The sequence below is a fragment of the Strongylocentrotus purpuratus genome, unplaced genomic scaffold (genome assembly GCF_000002235.5).
Source record: "Strongylocentrotus purpuratus isolate Spur 01 unplaced genomic scaffold, Spur_5.0 spur5_scaffold_21, whole genome shotgun sequence".
NCBI lineage: Eukaryota > Metazoa > Echinodermata > Echinoidea > Camarodonta > Strongylocentrotidae > Strongylocentrotus > Strongylocentrotus purpuratus.
In genome coordinates, this window is record NW_022145607.1 from 12,437,264 (window position 1) to 12,457,787 (window position 20,524).

Consider the following 20,524-nt stretch of genomic DNA (forward strand, 5'->3'; position numbering starts at 1 on the left):
ATGGATGATGTTTATCACGACTTGGATGAATATATAGAGATATAAAAATATATAATGTATTATTCACATACATTATAAACACTAGGGGACAGTCTGGTTATCTGCTTAAAACTACTATGAAGAGATATTAAGTGAAAAGATGTAATAAGAAGGAAGGAAAGTACCTTAAAATAAGAGGCTACAAATTAGAAAGAAGTATGAAAAGCATATATTAATTGGAATGAAAAACAGGGCCAAATAATTATAACCAAATAAAAAGAATGATAATGGGGGGGGGGGGTGAGGAAAAAAAAATACCACCCCTGCTTATATTATGACGTTAATATTCTCATGATTCCGTAATAAATTTATAAGTATTGGAATGTTTTTCAATCCTTTAGAATGCTGCAAGGGAAAGAGAACGACTGCCAGGGCTACCACTTGTACTGTATATGTGACAAACACGGCCACCAGGCGACGAGCTGACGAACCGAGGCGATGGTGAGTAGAGCAGCTACGACCTGTTGGTTCGTATTTTCCGGAAATGATATAGCGCTCGATCTGTATATACATTTTATAATTATGTAATTATGCTTTTAATGATGAACCTTCCGAATAACAAGCAATTAGATTTATTAAAACTTCGGATCAATGAAGCTTTGGAGTTATGAACCTGCAGAAAAAGGACATTAATAATAACCCTTTAAAAGTAAATTGTAATACAGAAGAGCAAGATATAGTGGAATATGTTGTAGCCTCTTTTCAACAAAAACATTCGGAATAGAGGTGCAGCGAGATCGAGATTTCTAATTCTGTTTAGAGAGATCTCATTCTAGCTCTTTCCAAGTATTATTCTTTATAACCGCAGAATGAACGTAATAAAAATGCATTGCATTTTTCAATTTTACCAGGGATACGACAACGATTTAGCGAAGAAGGTGACCTACAGAGCGACCACGACGGCTACCAGGTTACGACTATGGTGATGGTGAGCAAGCGATTACGAGACTGATGGCGACCACGGTAGTAACCAGGTATGTAATAGAGCAGGATTATCGGAAATAAATTGTGTTATCGAAATACAAGAAACTTGATGGAAATTATCATTGAAGAGGAATACAATTGCGTTTGATATTTTGAAATCCACATTTTGAGACCTACTTGTTGTTCTGACCTTTTCCAACTACACTGCAATTCTCGAAAATTATTTCCTAATTCCGATATTTTCATTGTTGTATTTCAAAGGCTGTCAAACTAGAGCTTAATAAGCTTAACATAATTAATGCAGGCCTTTAATCCATGATTGGTGAAAAATTGAAGCCTCTAGATCATCATTCTCCACCAGTAAATCACACATGTTAATTATACAGGATTATAACAGTGCCTATTCGTTTACATTTTCAGCGAGGGAAGAAGGGCGGCGGCCAGCGTGACTACCAGGGTGATGGCAACCAGAGCAACGAACAAGATGACGGCAACGATGATCATCAGGATAGAGCCTACCAGGGCGACGGCATGGACGGCAACCGGAGCTTCACCACGGTAAAGACGACCGAGCCGGGGCGACGACCAAGTGATAGCTCCGGAGATATAGTAAGTATAACGATATGAATATTTTGTTTTCTGTCTCATAATTATAATCTAATATTCTCTTCGTTGAAACTCTTCTTACATATTTAAGTTTCAAATAATATTTTAACGAATATCTTTATTTAGTTTCATGTCCACGTCGTGTGCACCTAGTGGGTAGATGACCAGTTTATCTGTTCATCCAATGTCTATTCATTTTCGTTGTCTTGTTGTGGGCTATAATTAAACTTATAACGAGAAAACTGAGCTTTGCTAAAGTCATTTGAAATTTGTCTGTCTTCTACTGTTTCAAGCATATTGCACGTAAATGGGGATGTATTTAAATCGTAGTGGTGTATTTCGCGTTGATTGCATTTGTCTAATACTGGATGATATTCTATATCGCAAGTGACAGTGATGATCATATAATCTGGTATCTCTTTTTATTTTTCCCCCATAATTTTATGTACAGCAAGATGATACACCCTTTGTCTCTTCGCTGCCAAGAAGACGACGAGTGAACTGTAATCTTAGATGCTTCGCAGAGATCACAACTTAAGTCTGCAGATGCAAACATGAGCTACAAGCTAGATGACATCCATGTCAATGACAATTGCTCTTCACACAAAAAATATCAGGACTTCGACGCCCACGCACGAACAAGGGAGAAGCCAAAAATGAAATAAATTTGAAAGAAAGCTTTGAATCTTGCACAACCAAAATAATGTCATAAACTGTTGCTTGAAAGAGGATTCTGCATTAGTTATTTTCAATGAAGTACATCTACAAACATTCGAGACATTGGAGGCAGTTTTAAGTGAGAGAGAATAACACTGTATTAAGTGCTTTTATATGGCACTCTGCATGGATGCATTATTTGAATATTTTGTTAACATAATAAAATTAATGTACGTCAAGAAAAATGTTAGCATATTTCATTTACGAATTATAATTGTAAAATTCCTTTTCAGCGAAGATAATCATATTTCTATTTTAAATATTTATTGTTATAATGTAAACGTACGTATTTATCCTCGTAATTTTCATATATGTTTAAATCTCACTTGCTATGTAATTCCATTTACTTTCCATATTCTTTAAGGTGTGTCACCAACAGGCGCGTACGCAGAATTTTTTCAAGGGGGGGGGGGGTTAACATTTATAAATCGGGCCGCAACGACCCAGCCAGCCGCTGAATAAGCGGGGGGGGGGGGGGGGGGGGGGGGGGGGGGGTGGTAAGAGGACACTTTTTTTTTTTGTTGGTCTCGAAATTTGGAAATTTGACATTTCGCTCCACTGGGGGGGGGGGGGGTAAGGTCACCATTTTAGGTCAGACATGGGAATAATTTTTTTTTTTTTTTTTTTTTAAATATAAAATTAAAAAAAGATTTAAAATTTAAAAAATCCAAAGGGGGGGGGGGTTACACACATAAAAATACCAAAGGGGGTTTAACCCCCCCCCCCCAAACACCCCCACCCCCCCCCCCCTGTTTACGCGCCTGGTCACCAACATGTATTATTTAAACTTAATTGCATTAAAACAATATGATTCCTAATGACGATATTCTAATAACAATACTGATTTTCTAATACCAACGATACATTTATAACCAACACTAAAGCAGCACTACTAACATCACTGTAATGAACCATTATACTGTTAAAGGTATTACAAAGTTTTGGTATGGGGTCATGAATTCGGTTCAAATGAACATATTAGAAGCATATGCGTTCCTACGATATCCATTGATCGTTGTCGCGGTTGAAATCGAGTCTAAAGTTATGAAATAATAAATAATAAACTCTTTATGTTGTATAGCTCCCTCTCAAGGTCAAGATATTAATTTAGCTATGAAACGATGTTTCTTGACTAAAATCGACCGATTAGCTATTCTCGTTTGGAAATTGTATATCACAACAACATATTCTGAGATTTTCATGGTCGCAGCTACCATTGAACGGCCATAGGCGCTATCTGAAATTTATGAAAATTTACCGGGAGCACCGGTAAATTTTTATATTAAATTTTTTTCGAAAACAGAAGTCTTTTGGGGGCTAATTTTTTTTAGTGCTTATAATACATCAACAGGGGCATCAAAATATATAAAATTGTAAAGATTCACTTTCCACCCAATTTTCAAAATTTCCCGAAACTTTGTATTACCTTTAATGTATCATACATTAAATATACCATTTCAACTCATTTTGTATAATTTAGTACTAATACTAATTTTACGTAGTATTGTATGAATTGCTTAATATCCGTATGCCATGGTTATATGATGTATAATCAGTATTGCCTTGCAAGTTGCATTACTAAATAACATGTTTTAATCAACAGCGCTGCTAACTAATATTGCTGCTGCTGCTATTAGTATGTTATTAATACTTGTTTTAAACTATGAATAACTAAAACTTTAATCAAATGCACTAATGGCTAATACATAATAAATGTCTAATAATTTCTTATACTTGATTTGTGTATCTTTGAAATGTATCCATATCGTATAATTATCTACCTTTTATCCCTCTTTTATCCCTAACGTACAATGCAACTTCTAATTTAAAACTTTAATTATTTCATCGTATGTGTTTATCGTGCCATTCCCTTTACAGTATATATGTTATATCACATCTCATTCATGTAAATTGTTGATCTTGATCTAACATAACCAAGTATACACTTCAAACTACATCTACTACTTCTACTACTTCTACTAATCAACTGCGCTGAAACATATTAACATTGTCACCAGGACTAATAAAAGCGAATATGCACCGTATTTGTTTTCTTTTTTATACGTAACGTGCAACGAAATTACTACGTTAAATAATCTTACTATGATATATTTAATTTTTTTGTGTTCGTATATATTATATATGTCTGTTGTATTGTTCCTTTCACGGTTTTTATGACACATTTCATTCACTAAATGAATTCATAGTGATCTACCATAACCGAGTATGCAATTCAAACTATTGTTTGTAATGTTACTTTCAATCATTATTGAAATCACAATAACATTAATCAACAGCGCTATATTAATATATTATTGTAACACATATTTTAGTGATTTGTTTACTATATTTGCTTTGTTACATTATAAGCATAATTATATCCCTCTTGTATAGTTGTTTGCATGCGATTGTACAGAGCACGAAAAAGGTATAGATAAGTACTATCTACCTGAGATAGGTCTTTTTTGTAAAGTAATTTTTTGCTGCTGCCCCACTTGCGCGACTTGCGCATTGAATAAGCATAGCAAAGTAGGTTACGCGAAATGTCAAAGTCAACGTCAATGTCAAATGAGCGCGCATCGACTGTATTACATGTACGCATGTTGTGCTTTGTAAAATCTAGCTGAAGCTAAACTGTCTGCAAAATTGTTTTAATTATGTATAATTCACTTTAAATAGACCTTATTGCCGATGTGGGATATAAAACAAATATTAACCTCCTTTACTCGGGCAATGGATACAAACTATCATCGCCTCGGTGATATCGGGGCTACGATCTTCCCTCGCCTTGCGGCTCGGGAAGATAGTAGCCCCGAGATCACCTCGGCGATGATAGTTTGCACCATTACCCTCGTAGTCGATTGATATTTGCTTACTATATGAATCTTATATTTCTCCCTTATCTATATAACGTACGATGTATACAGTAACTTCTTTAAACACCCTAATATTATACAAATAATACACAGCAGTGAGGGCATTAGTAAGAATTACCCACACAAGGTATCTTTGGAAAAGTCTAACACGCCCGAGGCGATAGCCGAGGGCGTGTTAGACTTTTTCAAAGGTACCGAGTGTGGGTAATTATACTAATGCCCGAACAAAATGATGTGTATTATTTGTTTTATAAAATTATAACGTAGATCCTTGTTATTTGATCAATCGCCTTCATCTCAAACTCAAAGGCCCGAATTCACAAAGGAGGTTTAAATCTAATTAACCCATGGTTTAAATTCTCATTTACATAACCCACGATTTAAAATAAGCGCAAATTGAGGCGTACCTTGCCTTGCGCGCGTCTTATATTGGACCTCTGACTTGTGTCTCGCTTATTTTGCGCTAATTTTAGCTAGATGTGGTAATGACCGGTCATTACTACTGGGTAATAACCGGTCATTACCCAAATTACTCGTTAGGCAAAATAAATGCCTGGTCACGTGTACGCTTTCAACCAATCATTTGATTAGGATCTACGTCATCATCTTATAATCTTATTTAATGTATGTGTTATACAGTTGATTTAAAGTATTTTTACCATTGATATTTCATTGATGTAATGCTTTTGTATTGCTACAAGTACTATATTACTGTTCCTATGGTATCTTACTCGTTCAATATGATCGTAAAATGAATCGAGTACCTGACTTGTCTACGTGCTGTCGAAAATTACTTATCAACACTAAATCAAAGTTGCTACTTGCTATCAATTGAAATGCCGCAACTACCAGTGTAACTTCGTGATTCGTGCTTTTTGTAATGTATTGAATATATTTGTGTAAAATGGTCATGTATGAGGGAACTCTCATACTCTCAATAACTGATAATTAAGCGGCCTCTAATTACATAACTGTATAGAACTTTACTTATTCGGTTACGCGTATTCTTAGCACCTTTGTTAAATGGTCTTTTTACAAGAAAAATCTTCTTATAAATCCATGTCCGTATTCATTCATTGTAAAAGTGAAACTGTTTAATATTAGATTTACATTGATATTGTCATGACTGCTCGTGTTATTGATCCAATACCAGATTAATCAGTGTTAATGCATATCAAATGTTTATGTGTAAAACAAAATTGATATATATATATATATATATTGTTGTCAGGGTTAAAAGGAGAGTATATTGAGGCTACTTAAGGCCCATTGGGCTGAAAGTCGACGACAGCCCAAAGTTCTTGAATTTTGAAGGGTCACGAGACTACAAAGCTGGTCTCGTAAAGTTATTTACGGTCTCGTGGACTTTCGGTCACGTCTCTATCGATATTAAATTGCATATAATTAATTTGGAATGTGCGTTTTTCATATATTATGATAATTTTGAAGTCTGTGGATTCTCCGTTTTCAAAATTATGTGTGTTGATAACATTTTTGTATGTGTAAACAGTCGGTACCAATATTAAGTGACTTATTACATTTCGTATAAATGCTCTGTCAAATGGTTTTATATCAACTTGTGTTATAAAGTTATAGATCAGATAAGCCCTTGTCATTGGAATACTGTTTTAGGTTCTCAGTCTTCCTTGTGTACGTCCTTTGTAGTAATGTGGTATTGATTCATTTTCTGGATAAGCATGAAATATCTCTTAAGATTGAGTTGAATTTAAAAGAGCATTAGCAGTAACTATGTAGCGCAATCATGACACTGCTAAGTGACATGTGATTTACATTTATGATTGTTACACGATGCCTATATTGTGTTTTTCAAATTGACGTACGATTATTGTGCTTGAAGACAAAAAAATATATATCAAAATAAAGGATTCATGATTTAAACTCACATTTTATAGACTCACGATTTGTCTTATGATTCTGTCCTGAATTAAATTTTATGCACCAGATGTTGTCGAAATAAAGTTTCACTGTGTATTACAAACACAAAAATTGTTACGGTGGTACAATCACTAAACGATTTTCATTTTTTTTATAGATCTGAGTAAAGGAAAATATCAAAGTTCCCCTTACCAAAACGTTCCCCTTAGCTGTTATTAAATGCTTTCCAGTCTTGATAAATCAAAAGTGCTTTATTTATTTTATTACTCAAATTCGCGTAGTGTAATTATTGAGTGCTGTTTTAAATTTCTCGAGGTGTCACAAGTTTGAACATCTTTACCTGTTAAAGAACAAAATAGAGGAGCTTACTTGGTTTCTGACACTCTCTCAATAACCATAGAACTCGTTGTTAGCTTTTTTAATATATCATAGACATACTTCTTTCTTCGGACATAGTTGGTCCATGCTCTATCAATGCCAAAAAATATAAACCCAATTTTAGGGGCGTCTGACCGTTAATTGTGTACAGTGATAGTGCTTTCTTTTGACAAAGTTTGTTGCATGGGCTAAACTTAGGGTGAAATCCGAATCTGGGTTTGTTCGGGGGGGGGGGGCTCTGTGGGCCGACAACCATTTTCTCCCACTAACCATATAAGCGTGGGACTTGTCGTCCATGGCCTAAGTAATGGGTCAAAAGGGGTAAGGTAGGCTCTTGACGCGTGTGTGTGGGGGGGGGGGGGGGGGGAGAGGATGGAAGAGATTGGAGAAAATTATAGAGAGCTAAAAAGAGAAGAGAGAGAGGAGGAAAAGAGAAAGAACAAGAGAGAGAGAAAGAGAGAGCGCGCGCGCGTGTGTGTGTGTGTGTGTGGGAGAGAGAGAGAGGGACAAAAAGACATACAAATACAATGTGTGTGTATGTGTGTGTGTGTGAGAGAGAGAGAGAGAGAGAGAGAGAGTAGGGGTGCGAGAATAGACAATGCAATGTCTCTCCCTTCATTATGTCTCTCCCTTCCCCATGTCTCTCCCCTCCCCCCTCTCTCTCTTCTTTTGTCTCCCCTCCCCCTCTCTCTAGCTCTCTCTCTCTCTTTCTATCTATCTCTCTCTCTCTCTCTCTCTAGCTCTCTCTCTCTCTCTCTATCTAGCTCTCTCTCTCTCTCTCTCTAGCTCTCTCTCTCTCTCTATCTCTTTCTCTTTCTCCTCTCTCTCTTCCTCTTTCTATATATCTATCTCTCCCTCTCCTTATAATCCTTTTGGCATTCGCTAACATCAGGAATATATTTTTTATTAAATCCTTTAAAGGTTCTTGATGGGTTGCACTTCGATTAACTTAGAAAAACAAGAAACTAAGAAAACAAGAAATATATGCTTACTAACAATATCATTCGTTTATTGTCATCATTTCATTGCTTAATTTTCAATATTTAGAATACATGGTGAAGAAAAGGGGACAGAATATAGAGCAAAACCTATGCCACTGGAGATAGGACAAAATACATTGTTATCTTACAGTGTACATGATATACATAGTCCTGGGGTGGGGAATATATTCCCTAAGTGGTATATTTTCGAGACGCGCACAGCACTAAAAGAAAATACGCCAAAGGTCCAAAAGCGACTTGCCAGTGAATGTTTATATTGTGGTTGTTACAGATATGGATTACTAAAAACTACATACTCTAATCTAGAAATGAAGATACTTGTAAATGATCCTGTGAATAACAGAATTGCCCAAGCCTCACCGACCCCCCCCCCCCCCCGAATAAAGAAATGGTTATGCTACAGTAGTTTTGTTTTAAGTAAGTATTTGTGATATCATGATAAACTTAATGACATGAGGTGGACATGAGAAGAAAGATTAGGTTAAAACAATTCTAGCAAGAAACGAAAACTAACCACCAATAATATCGAGAACATCAAACGAAATTTTCATTTAAATAAAAGATAGAAACGTTTGATACCGTCACTTATATTACTTCATCATTTCTTAATCAGCTATAAATCAATTTAAACTATAGGTTGTCTTCTACCAGTGTTCCAATGACGAGGTCAATGACAAAGACGATGATATTGACAATGTCAATCACCATGGTACATTGTCATCACCAACTACACCCACCGGGGGTTTATGCGTAGTAAGTATCGCTGACAACGTTTAGAAGGCGGTTAAAGGAGGGTAAAACCGCGGCGTTGCTAGCTGGAAGACTCGTCAGCTTGTCCTTGGCACTTGTCGCAATAAGGATGTCCAGGACGAGATCGGTCATTGTCTCACTCCCAGTAGGTGTCAAGCTAGTGGTGGACAGAATCATGGCGGCAGCACCTAGGTACACCAACCGTAAAGATATGATAATAATAATAATAATAATAATAATAATATTAATATATAATACTAGTTTAAATTGGAGGCCTAGTATATATTTCATAGCGCACATGTTAACCACGCATCAACATTAGTTACATTCTGCGACAAAAATCATTTTGTTGCTGTACTAATCCGAGGACATTCCCTTACCTTTACCATACTAACCGAATTCATAACTTCAACCCTGGACCAAACATTTGAAGGTTTTTAGGATTAGGTTTAATCATACCTCTTACCTAAAATACGACTGCAACCTTCCCCTCATTATTGTTATTATTAATTATTATTATTACTAGTAATATGAATATTATGATTATAATTATGATTGTCTTAATTATTATTATTGTTTTTCCTACCTGCCACTGCAGGGGTTGCAAAGGAGGTGCCGGATGATCTTAGGTAGTTGGAATTACTGCTTCCGGAAGGGGCAGCGAGGTCGATATTTCTTGCTGGGGCGTAGATGTCGACACAAGGACCGTAATTGGAGATTCCGATACGATCATCGCTCGCGCCATTCATACGGTTTCTCGACCCTCCGACCGTGATAACCTAAGAGCAAGAAGCAATGTACAAAATATAAATAGTGCACAGGGGTGACGAGACGTCTTTCAAAGGGAAGGGGGGGGTAGTAGAAAGTCTTCAGGGAAGATGGGGTACCTACAAAGTGTAACCGCTATGCGGAAAATATAATTGCGTAAACATGTGTATCCCTAAATTTAGTTAATAGTTCCAAGGATCGTCAATATTGTATTGCTTTTCTCCTTTCGCCGTTTTCCTTTTATAGATAGCGGCGTTCGCCTCATCAGTTGCCGTTGTTTGCAATGAACTTAATAATTATTTTGCGAGCGAGCGAATCAAAACAATGAACTGGAAATTCAAGATTAATTCCATAATTGCATGGAATAAATAAATGCGGGCGAGTGTAGCAAAACAGCTTTGAGGTAATTTCGCAAAATAGTGCTCTCACTTGGTTAAATTAGGAAGGAAATTTCTTGTCATAGCCCCTGTTGTAATAATGCCTCTTTGCAATATGATTGATTTGTTGTGAATTTTTCTTAACGTTTATCAGATTTGTCAAAAGGATCTTATCACATGTGAAAAGGGACACTAAGCCCAATTCAATTGATTTAAAGGAGAAACACTCATTATAAAGGAAAAGGGGAACTTAACAGTAGTAAAAGAGTGCACTTCTCAGAGCCGGAAAGGGGCACTCATTAGAAAGGAAAACTGCAGAGGGACTCATCAGTAGTAAAAGGGGCACTTCTCATTTTTGAATAGCTACTTATGAGAGACGAAGTGGGGGCACTTTTCTGCAGGGGAAGGGCACTGATTTTTAAAGAAAAATAGCATCCTAAATGTAAAATGAAAAAAACGAAAAACATCGATAGACTACACGACTTGTATGGACCGATTCTCTTTCCATGGTATTGGGGAGCATTGTAATTATTTGCCACCAGAGCTAGATGGTAGCCATCCAAGAGCATAACAACAGATTATTCATTTAGTCCGGGAACTAAAACAGGAATATGTTTTTATCATAATAGGTCAAACTTTTATTGAGCGAACTCGATGCACTCCCCCCCCCCCTTCCGCCCCTCCCCCTCCCACCCCTCTCCCCCTCCCCCTCCCCCCCTCCCCCTCCCCCTCCCGCCCCCTCCCCCGAGAGAGCGACTTGTCAAAACTTGGCCGGGGCCTTGTTTCAGTCGAGATCGAAGGAGAGAAGATAACTGAACTCGGCAGGGCGCCTTGTTTAAGTCAAGAAGGCGAGAAGGTGACTTGTTAATACTCGCCAAGACGTCTTGTTAATAAAGAGAAGGTGAGAAGATGACATATTAAACCACTTTATCGTCTTCTCACTTTAAATAAGGCGCTTTTTTTTTCTTTCTTCAATTCAAGCAAGTCGCCTTCTCGCTGCACGATTAACCGCTCGTGCGCCCTTCCATGTTGAGCTCTCCGAATCGGTGAATTGGGACTTTTAGATTTGCACGTCGACATAGTGGACTGCTACGTGTGACGTCCTTTTCAGCCACTGTGACGTCCTTTTAAAGCACTGCCACGTCCTTTTAAAGCACTGCCACTGCCTTAAAAGGACGTCACACGTAGCAGCCCACTATTTCAACGTGCAAAACTAAAAGTCCCTAATATTTACATCAGGTGATCCAGACGGAGAGTAGTTACAGGCATTAGCCATGCTGACGTCCGCACCTTGGTTTCCAGCTGCCACGACGACCACGCAATCAGTGTTCGCGCTGAGGTTCCCGAAAGCATAGTTGAGTGTCGTACTAAAGGACGTGGAAATCAGTGAGTAGGAGACGACACACTTAGAGCCCGGGTTGTTGTTCCACCAACGTTGAATGTCGTCAAGCCCTGTATTAATGGGACGTGAGAAACAAAAATGTGGGTGACATTACAAGTGGTCCTGCCATATTATTGCTGCTTGATTTATTTCGTGATTGGTTAGAGTAGTGGAAAGGTTGCGTTCAGTGGATTGTAGGCTAGGTTTGGGGTTATGGCTAGGGATAGGTGTTAGGGTAAGGTAGGCCTATAATAATTCAAATATTATTGTTATTTAAAAAGAAACTCGATTTTTGTTTTTGTCCAAAGTGCTGAAAACACCTTGGACCGTGCTTGTGGCATGATAATTTGGTCCAAATAACATTCAGCGAGTATTTGTCATATTATGAATATGAGGGCATCTGAAGAACTATCCTTCTACTGTTCTACACTAACATAAACAGAATGAAAAAGCTCACAATTTCAAAATTACAAAGTACATACCTGCGAGGACGTCATCAGCGGCGGCTAAGCCATCGGATCCAGCTACCCGAATGCTCTCTACGGTCGCGCCTTGAGCGACTCCTATGTTGGCTCCGGCGGCTACGCTCGCACAGCGGGTCCCATGTCCATTGACGTCCACCATAATGGGCGACTACAAAACAAGAATAAACAAGACTGTTTTTATTTGATTTATTACAAATATATTCGGGGGGGGGGTGATTCACCGCGTCATATCTGGACCAGCCTTTAGGCATCCGCAATGGACTGTCTACCCCCCCCCTCCCATACGCCATATTTTCCAGGTTTTTGACAAACACGACTTTTTGCATGGTTAGTAATTAGATTTTGTTTTAAGGGAGGGGGGATAACTTTGTTAGGTCTATATTCCAAGGATAACATTCCTTAACCCCCTTGTTTTAACGTTTAGGCCTAGAGTACTGATATTTCCTTCGCATTACGCATGATATGCATAGCTAGAGGGCGGCTTAATTTGATTCACGTAAAATGCTAAAGAGTCGTGAAGTAAGAATGATACTCACGTTAGGTGTAACGGTATCGTTATAAAAGCTGACGCGGCCGTTGGTAAACTCATCATGAGTAAACAGAACTCCAGTATCAAGAATGAAGATAGTCACGTCTGTCGCATCATCTGAGGAAGAAAATAAAAACATGGACGTTACAAAGCTTGTAGTCGGGTAAAGCCGAACCCTATATTTAAAGGGCTACGTAAGCCCAGTGAAACAATACTTCGTCGGCGGTTTTATGAACCGACGAAACCGTCATAGATAATGTTTCACTAGCCTCCTGAAATAATATATGGCGCCATAAAGACCTACCTGTAGTAGAGTGAAATAATAAATAAAAATGTGGTCTTTTATCAGTGTTAGTACGACTCTTCCTGCGGGCCTTGCAGCCTTTAGGCCAAATATAAAAAAAAACATGTTTAGCGTCCTGTTTTTTCGAAAAATAGGAAGGAGGAGGCCCCCCTTTTTTTCCTTTCAAAACGGCCTCTCAAAATGGCAGCTCGGTACATTTTCCCTGACAGTCGGGCTATTTTTCAAGATGGCCGCTGACTTTTTTTCCCCTTTTTTTTAAAATCAGAAATAGATCCATTTTAGCAGTGTTTTTCATGTTCTTTTTCTTTACAAAATTTCAACAAAAAAAACAAAAAAAAATAGCAGGCGGCCCCCCAAAAAGGAAGCGAGCGGCGACGCTAAACATTTATATTTTTTTGAATGGCCTTATAACCCCAACAGTTTCTAGGGAAATTGTGATTGAATTAGCAAACAATAAATCGTTTTCTTACATGTTGATATGTTCTATCCTTCTGTTGTCCATTGTGTACAATGCAAGCACTTTCATGGGATTTCATCACATGCACCTATGCGCTTTGAGAGTTTGATTCGATGTGATTAGGATTCGGTGCCTTAAAAGTCTCTCATAATATTTCTTTATATCATTGTTGTTATTATTATTATAATTATTATTAACATTATGATAATAATTGATATTAATATCATTATTATTTTCATTATAATAACTATTGTTATTGACTCACTTCTGTCGTAAGAAGCTCCATCACGGGGAAGATCTACCTGATCGATTCGGTCCAGTAGCTTGACGGGCAGGGTGGGCAGAGCAGCACCGACTTCTTGTACCGAGTTCTCTTCCACGAGGTAACCTTTCTTAGCTAACTGTGGGAGAAAACAGATCAGGAACGGTCGGTTCAATGCAAAAAAAGGCTCTAACGTTATAATACTGTCGATGTCTCTCGTGTCTTTCATCGACGAGGTGACGATTAACGGCTAAAGGGTGCGGGGATATGACATCCCCGTCCCTTAACAATTCTGTAGGCATATCCAGAGCTGCGGCATATGGGGAAACTTATGACTTTTTTGCTCGTCTGTAGATGAGTTTGTAAATTGACGACCACTCATTGCCATCAGCGAGAAATAAGAAAGTATGATGAACATTTTTGTTAAAGGGATCCGATAACTTTGTCTCAGATTCTAGAAAAAAATCCTGGATTTAGCTCATGCTGCAATGATAAATATAAACCTTTAGGTCAGTCAGGAACCCCATGAATTTTACAAGCTGATCGTCTTGTCTGATGATCAAGAAATTTATGATTGGAAATCGAAACCAAATTTTGCGTTAGCCGAACGGTTTTCATAACACTACAGTATATTGCGGAAAACGAGTACGGTAAAAACCGGTCACTCAAAGATTTTTACTTTTTTGAGGCATTTCTTGATCATTTTGAAGCGCGATTTTTAGGGCTTTAATATTACACCATATCACAGACACTGGTAACACGTAGGGCCATGCATCTCAGATTTAACATTGTTAAACGATGCCTTTAAGGTTTTACACGTTATAATTTGTTACAAATATCTTCCCCCCCCCCCCCCTTCCCTCCCTCCATCCCACTTTATAAAAGGTTTATTAAAATCATTGACAAGGCTAGAAAGAGAAAGCGATGTTTGTTAACTGAATGAATCTCTGCGAACTGTTAAAGTAGATATTCATTGATTTTAAAAACTAACTTTATGTTCATTATTGCAAAGTTTAAACTTTGATTCGACAAGGTTATCAAAATTTAATGCTTGGAAACATTCGAAGTAATGATTATTATAAATTACAAAACGCTTAAATACAGCCCGGGCATAGCACCTGAAGAGCTCTCCGAACGCTGCTGAGATGTGTGAGATCATAGTATGGACATGACTTGCACAAGCAGACGATGCCCCATGACATCTCACACATTTTCAGTGCCTGTGTTTTCATCTTTTCTTGAGTTCTTTCTCTTACTTCACTACCGTCAGGCTAAATGTAGAATCTATTGCCTCACTCTAAACCCCGCGCATGGTTTTATTTTGATGACAAATGCAGCGATACAAAAATAAAGGAATTTGTCGCTTGTAAACAAAATAAGACGCCATTGTATATTCAGCTGCACACACCGGGGTATGTTCGGCGTTTCAAGAGGGAACAAATGCCGTCCTTGATATGATTCCGGGGTTTTTCAATTTGAAAGTCTGGTTTCTTTGATTGTTAATTAACCCCTATCCTGTGTATTTACAAGCAAAAGATGTTAGTTATCAGAATCGGGTCATATCCCGTTTTAAATGGTTTGACATGCCATTACATTTATATAAACTAAACTCATTACAATTTGACAAATAATAGCTTTGCAATTACGTTCATTCTCTATGAGATGTCGTCTGCTTGGGCAGTGTTGGTCCATATAGTGACGTCATTAAAACATCGTTATTTTCCCGGCGAATCTCTCGTATATCCCAGCTGCTATGGAGGTGGTTGTATTCTTATTTTTTATTAATCACCCGATATGTAGTTGACCTATAACTTGTACGATGGCCATCTGTTAGCTTACCAGTTTCTAGTGATACATTAGTTGACAAATTTGTGATTTTCTTTGAATTTCACCTTTAAAAAGGAGGATTCTTTAAAACAGAAAAAGATGGTTAAAGAGAGCCACAGTGAGTACATGTTTGAAAAATGTAATGACATTTTGGACTGTATGTGAGTTCTACACAGGGGTACAGAGTTATTCTTGTTCATTTTTACACCAACTTTAATTCTGTCAGATTTATTCCAAAATCATTTTTAACGAATGCATGTATTGAGTATCAAGATAACATTTGGCTGTTACCTTTATAGCACACTTTTCTGTGGTTTCAATGGAGACAATGAGTAGAACATCGGTGAATGCTCGTTTTATTGTGGAGCAGTCTCGGCATGCTTTCAATTTGTCGATCTTTTTGAACAGCCTGTTATAACTGTGCTGGTCCTGCGGAAAGGGAAAAAAGGAGAAGAACAAATAATAAAAAAACGAGGCGCCATGTCAAAGGACAGTATATATATATATATATATATATCTATAAGCTGAATATCATCATTATTATTTGTGGATGTTCAAGGCCTGGAAACAGCCTTTCGACAAGTGCTCTGACAACTGCAATATTCCGCTTACATTTACATGATAAAAATCATCAATAATTATGTCGACCAAATTTCAAAATGATGAGAGTGAGAAAAGCAATTGACGTTTGATTTCACATCAGATCTCACATAGGCCCATTCTGCATCGTAATATGACAAAAGAATCATGTAACTAAATTGTTTTGTGAGTAGAACATGTGCTTTTCAGCGAGATAATTTCTATTTCTAATCATTTTGATGATTCTAAGCTCCGACATATTCGAAAATTGTAAGTACTACATCATCAAATTCTCTCATTCAGTGGCTTCGAGACTGTCTCTGTCACAACGCAATTGAATAACCAGAACTCAACATCAGTCCTGTCCCTAACTCTGTATATGCCATACAAATACATGATTGTAATCTCGCTTTGCCACATTGTATTGATCATGGGATTGATGTACCACGGCTTCAAGGTCATCGAACTGCTTCCGGTGCAAGATTTATAGATTATGTACCGGTATTAAATAGGGTTGTCAGAATGGACTGGAAAATGGTAATTTTACCAAACAAGTGGGTTGCACACATCAACCCTCTCCGTCAATCGGTGCCAATTGTTTTGTGCAAAATTACAGGTATGGCAAACGGGCGACCGTGCACAGAGACGAAGAGAGCAATCGAACTGCTACACTGTAATTTACCCGTTAAAACTCTAAATAATCTGATTATATTAATATTTTATGAACTTACTGGGGAAGTGACTATATAGCTGGTTGTGCATGAACATTTCAGGCTATTGTGCGTTTCGACGTCCATGGGCGGTCCCTCGTCGCACAGGTCTTCATCGGTGAGTTCGTTGTCATCATCATCGGACTCCGAAGAGTAGCTTGCTATCACGTTAGCCCTGGCAAGGTATTCGAAAACAAATAATAGTACTAGTCATCGTAATAGTAATAGTTATACCAATAATAACACTAATAGTAATAATAACTAATAATAGTAATGATAAATAACAATAATAATTATGATGAGGATAATAATAATATCAATACACAGTACACACTGTTTCCCAACAGATTTATCAAGAACATTCTGAGAGGGTATAACCTTTGGTTATAGATCAAGAATACAATAATATTGTCACAATCATTTCATGAAAAGAGGTTAAGAAAAATGTATTCCAACTTTATGGGCAGCAGTGTTATAATAATGACAAGTTCCCGGTCTCATACAGAGCATTCCACATAATATCGCGTCTCCATGCTCTTCTTAAGGATACCGGCTTTAGACCCGGCAACTGTGAGTAGCGCTCAGTGCATTCAAGGAATGAATCCTACAAGGAATGAATCCTACAAGGAACCCACCTACTACACCTACGACGAATGTGGTAAAGATGTACGTCTTGCCCAAAGGACGTTATTGCTGCGCAGGGATTCAACAGCCATACCGTTTGATTCACAGCCTGCAGACTTATCCACTGGACCACAACACCTCTGTATATTAGTACTAGCTTTGCCATTGTACGTCTTTTCTTTTCCTTTTCTCTCTTTCTGGGAGAAGGCTTTATTATGAACGTTCAATGCTATCATTTTTTTTTTGCCGATTCTATTTTCTGTTTCCTGATGAGATTGAGAAATATCTATACATAAATGCAAATCATGAATGGGACCTATATGTATAGGAATGATAAGAGTAGGGCCTATGATTATATTCGTTACAACTAAAACATAGACTGTACTCATGACAATAAAATAAATATTCTCCTAGTTTTAAGTCACTTTACGATGGTATAGGCCAATAGATATCTATAGCACTGTGTGCAGATTGCATAGAGCTCTGTATAGCAACTGAATAAAGAATGGAATTAAGAGTATACAATACCAGGCGAGGGCCAAAACGGCAATCAGGATCCAAACGTTGGTCTTCATGGTTGAGGTTTGTGGATCTTCTGTGTTCTCAGAGTGGTTTCCTCAGCAGGATGAGTTCTGTCTAAAACCCATCTCAATTTATAGGCATTTTTCGGTGCCGTGACAGAATATCGGTTACATCTCGAAATATGGAATAGAAATCTGTTTTTTGTTTGATGTTGTTGTTTAACATATTTATTATTTTGACGTTATTTGTAGTCTACTGTTCCTTTTGAATCAATAAATATAATGTAAACAGCTTCGTGTATTAGAAACGTCGTTTCCGTGTGACCCAGTATCAATTACCTGAAGAATATATGGAAGAGATATCTACATCTTGTTTTAAATCTTTATCATTTTTACTATATTGACGTTATTTATTTGGTCCACTTTTCCTTAAAACGAATAAATATCTGTACACAGCTTCATGCAAATAATATACTGTAATAAATGATGTAATGAAATAGTTGAAAACGTGCGAAGAACAAAAAGATGCTTTCTCTTCTCTTCACTTATAAAAGAAAAAAGAATAGGTAAAATAGACCACGCATAATTTGATACGTCGGTTTTGTTTATTGACGATGAAGATCCAGCTCACGTTGTCTTATGAAAGGAGGGGCTAGGAATACACATGACAGCAGATATGCTTCCGTTTGTTCACGATCTAGGACGCTTTTTGATCTCATGTTAATTAAGGCGATGCCAATTTCGTTTGTTTCTGGTAGATGTGTTTTCTGTTTTCTGTATGTCTTCAATTTTACGACTAAAAGTACAATTGATGTATGTTGTTTTTATTGTAAGTTCACTTTCATTTAATTTTTTGGACCCCAAGGAAGAGAAAGGAAGTCGTGTCATATCAACAAAGCTGAGATGGCCATCGAGCCATTAACTATATTCTGTTGTTGTTTTGATTTGTATTGTCATTAGTTAAATAAATACATTATCATTATCTCTCTCTCTCTCTCTCTTTCTCTCTTTCTCTCTTCTTACAACCATATCCGTTTGTCTGTCTGTCTTTTTTTCTCACTCCTCTTTCTCTCCTTACTCTCTCTATCTCCTCTTATACCCGCATTCGTCTGTCTCTCTGTCTCTCTCTCTCTTTCTCTCTCTCTTTCTCTCTCTCTCTCTCTCTCTCCTATCGCCTCCTTCATATTTTGTCCCCCTCTCTCTCTCTCTCTCTTATCGCCTCCTCCATATTTTCTCCCCTCTTTTTCTCTATCTTCTCCTAGACCCCTATATTTCTTTATTTCGTTCTTTCCTTCTCTCCCATCCACTCTTACAGCCCCCGGTGCCTTCTTCCTTTTTCCAGGCGTATCAATTTAACAATTAATTAAACGTTTCTATTAAACAAATCATCTTTAAAAAAATAAAAATGAAAATAGATCGGACACGGTTTCTGGTTCTCGTGTGTCAGTGTACAGGCAGAAGCGATGCGGAAAAGACTATCGCGTATAAATGCCTTTAGAGAAAGTTGCGATAAGACCGTCAGCGCACTTTTTTTTTCTTGAAATAAAATGAAATCAGAATTATATCTGCTTGGAACATTCAGGGGCTCATCACCCTTGCAGAGAAATCGTTAAAGCAATATTCATGGCGTTAAAATTATCGCGTTTTGTCATTTAAATAAACAAAGAATTGAACTCTGGATATGAACTTTGGATATGAACTCATGATGCAGACACTTACGTGAGGGGTGAGCTACAGGGACATACTAATGGGGAATCACCTCTTGTTTTCGGTTGTAGGTCTATATTATGATTACATAGATAAGATACTTGTGAATATTCATGTTATTGATAACACTGCTACAGACCTGTTAAAGAACAAAAAGATCGAATATTTGTCTACGAGGCTGGGCTTTCAGCAACCACACCATTATAAAACTATCTTTAATAAAGTATAAGAGTTGATTTAATTCAGAAGTAAAAGTTGAATGTATATAGACACTCGTAAAGTGGATTATTCTTCTTTGAAATATCAAAAACAACTAACCATACTTTTTAAAGCTTATATTTGCTATGGTATATATATAAGAGAAGTATTAGGACTGTTCGGCGGTTGATGAATTTGCTCGTACAGCTGAAACATTAATGTCCATGCATTAGAGTGCATGCAATGAGCATGCATGCATTGCATGCACAAAATATTCATGGCCATTGTGTTACAGCTGTTAGTCTCTGTAAATTTAGTCGCCTGCTTTTCCATCTTTTGTTTAGCCGTTGAAAATATTATAATCTTCTTCATATTTTCGATTTTAAGTATCTTTATATCACAATTTATATTTTTCATTTTTATGTATTTCATAAGATTGTATATTCCTCGGGACATTGGGCCCTTTAATTAAGCCAATTAAAAACACATGCTTATTATTAATATTCTTGACTTACTTGACTAAAGTGCACATGACGGAGTGTCCCCTTGCGCTCAAATATCGTTCAAAAATACAATACATGTATAACTGTTATAAATAAATAGTCAAA

The 20,524-nt window shown here is 37.3% G+C and overlaps 1 protein-coding gene and 1 long non-coding RNA gene across 2 annotated transcripts; one reads left to right on the plus strand and one right to left on the minus strand.

Annotated features, from left to right (window-relative positions):
- The first annotated feature begins 430 nt into the window (after positions 1-430).
- LOC105436607 lies at positions 431-2,670 on the plus strand. Its single transcript, XR_970294.2, has 4 exons — positions 431-480; positions 891-1,013; positions 1,384-1,572; positions 2,021-2,670. It is a non-coding gene; the product is annotated as an uncharacterized LOC105436607 (long non-coding RNA).
- An 11,116-nt stretch (positions 2,671-13,786) lies between these two features.
- On the minus strand, positions 13,787-18,071 carry LOC115918910. Its single transcript, XM_030994152.1, has 4 exons — positions 18,019-18,071; positions 16,888-17,041; positions 15,869-16,006; positions 13,787-13,885 (listed from the first exon to the last, which is right to left on the minus strand). The coding sequence occupies exons 1-4, from the start codon at positions 18,063-18,065 to the stop codon at positions 13,787-13,789; spliced, it is 438 nt and encodes a 145-aa protein (XP_030850012.1). The 5' UTR covers positions 18,066-18,071.
- Between the last annotated feature and the right edge of the window lie 2,453 nt (positions 18,072-20,524).

Coding starts and splice junctions, on each gene's coding strand:
- LOC115918910 (XM_030994152.1), bottom strand. CDS start 18,065: ATGAAGACCAACGTTTGGATCCTGATTGCCGTTTTGGCCCTCGCCTG. Junction 17,042..18,018: donor GCCGTTTTGGCCCTCGCCTG/GTATTGTATACT, acceptor ATACCTTGCCAG/GGCTAACGTGATAGCAAGCT. Junction 16,007..16,887: donor GCTATATAGTCACTTCCCCA/GTAAGTTCATAA, acceptor CCCTTTCCGCAG/GACCAGCACAGTTATAACAG.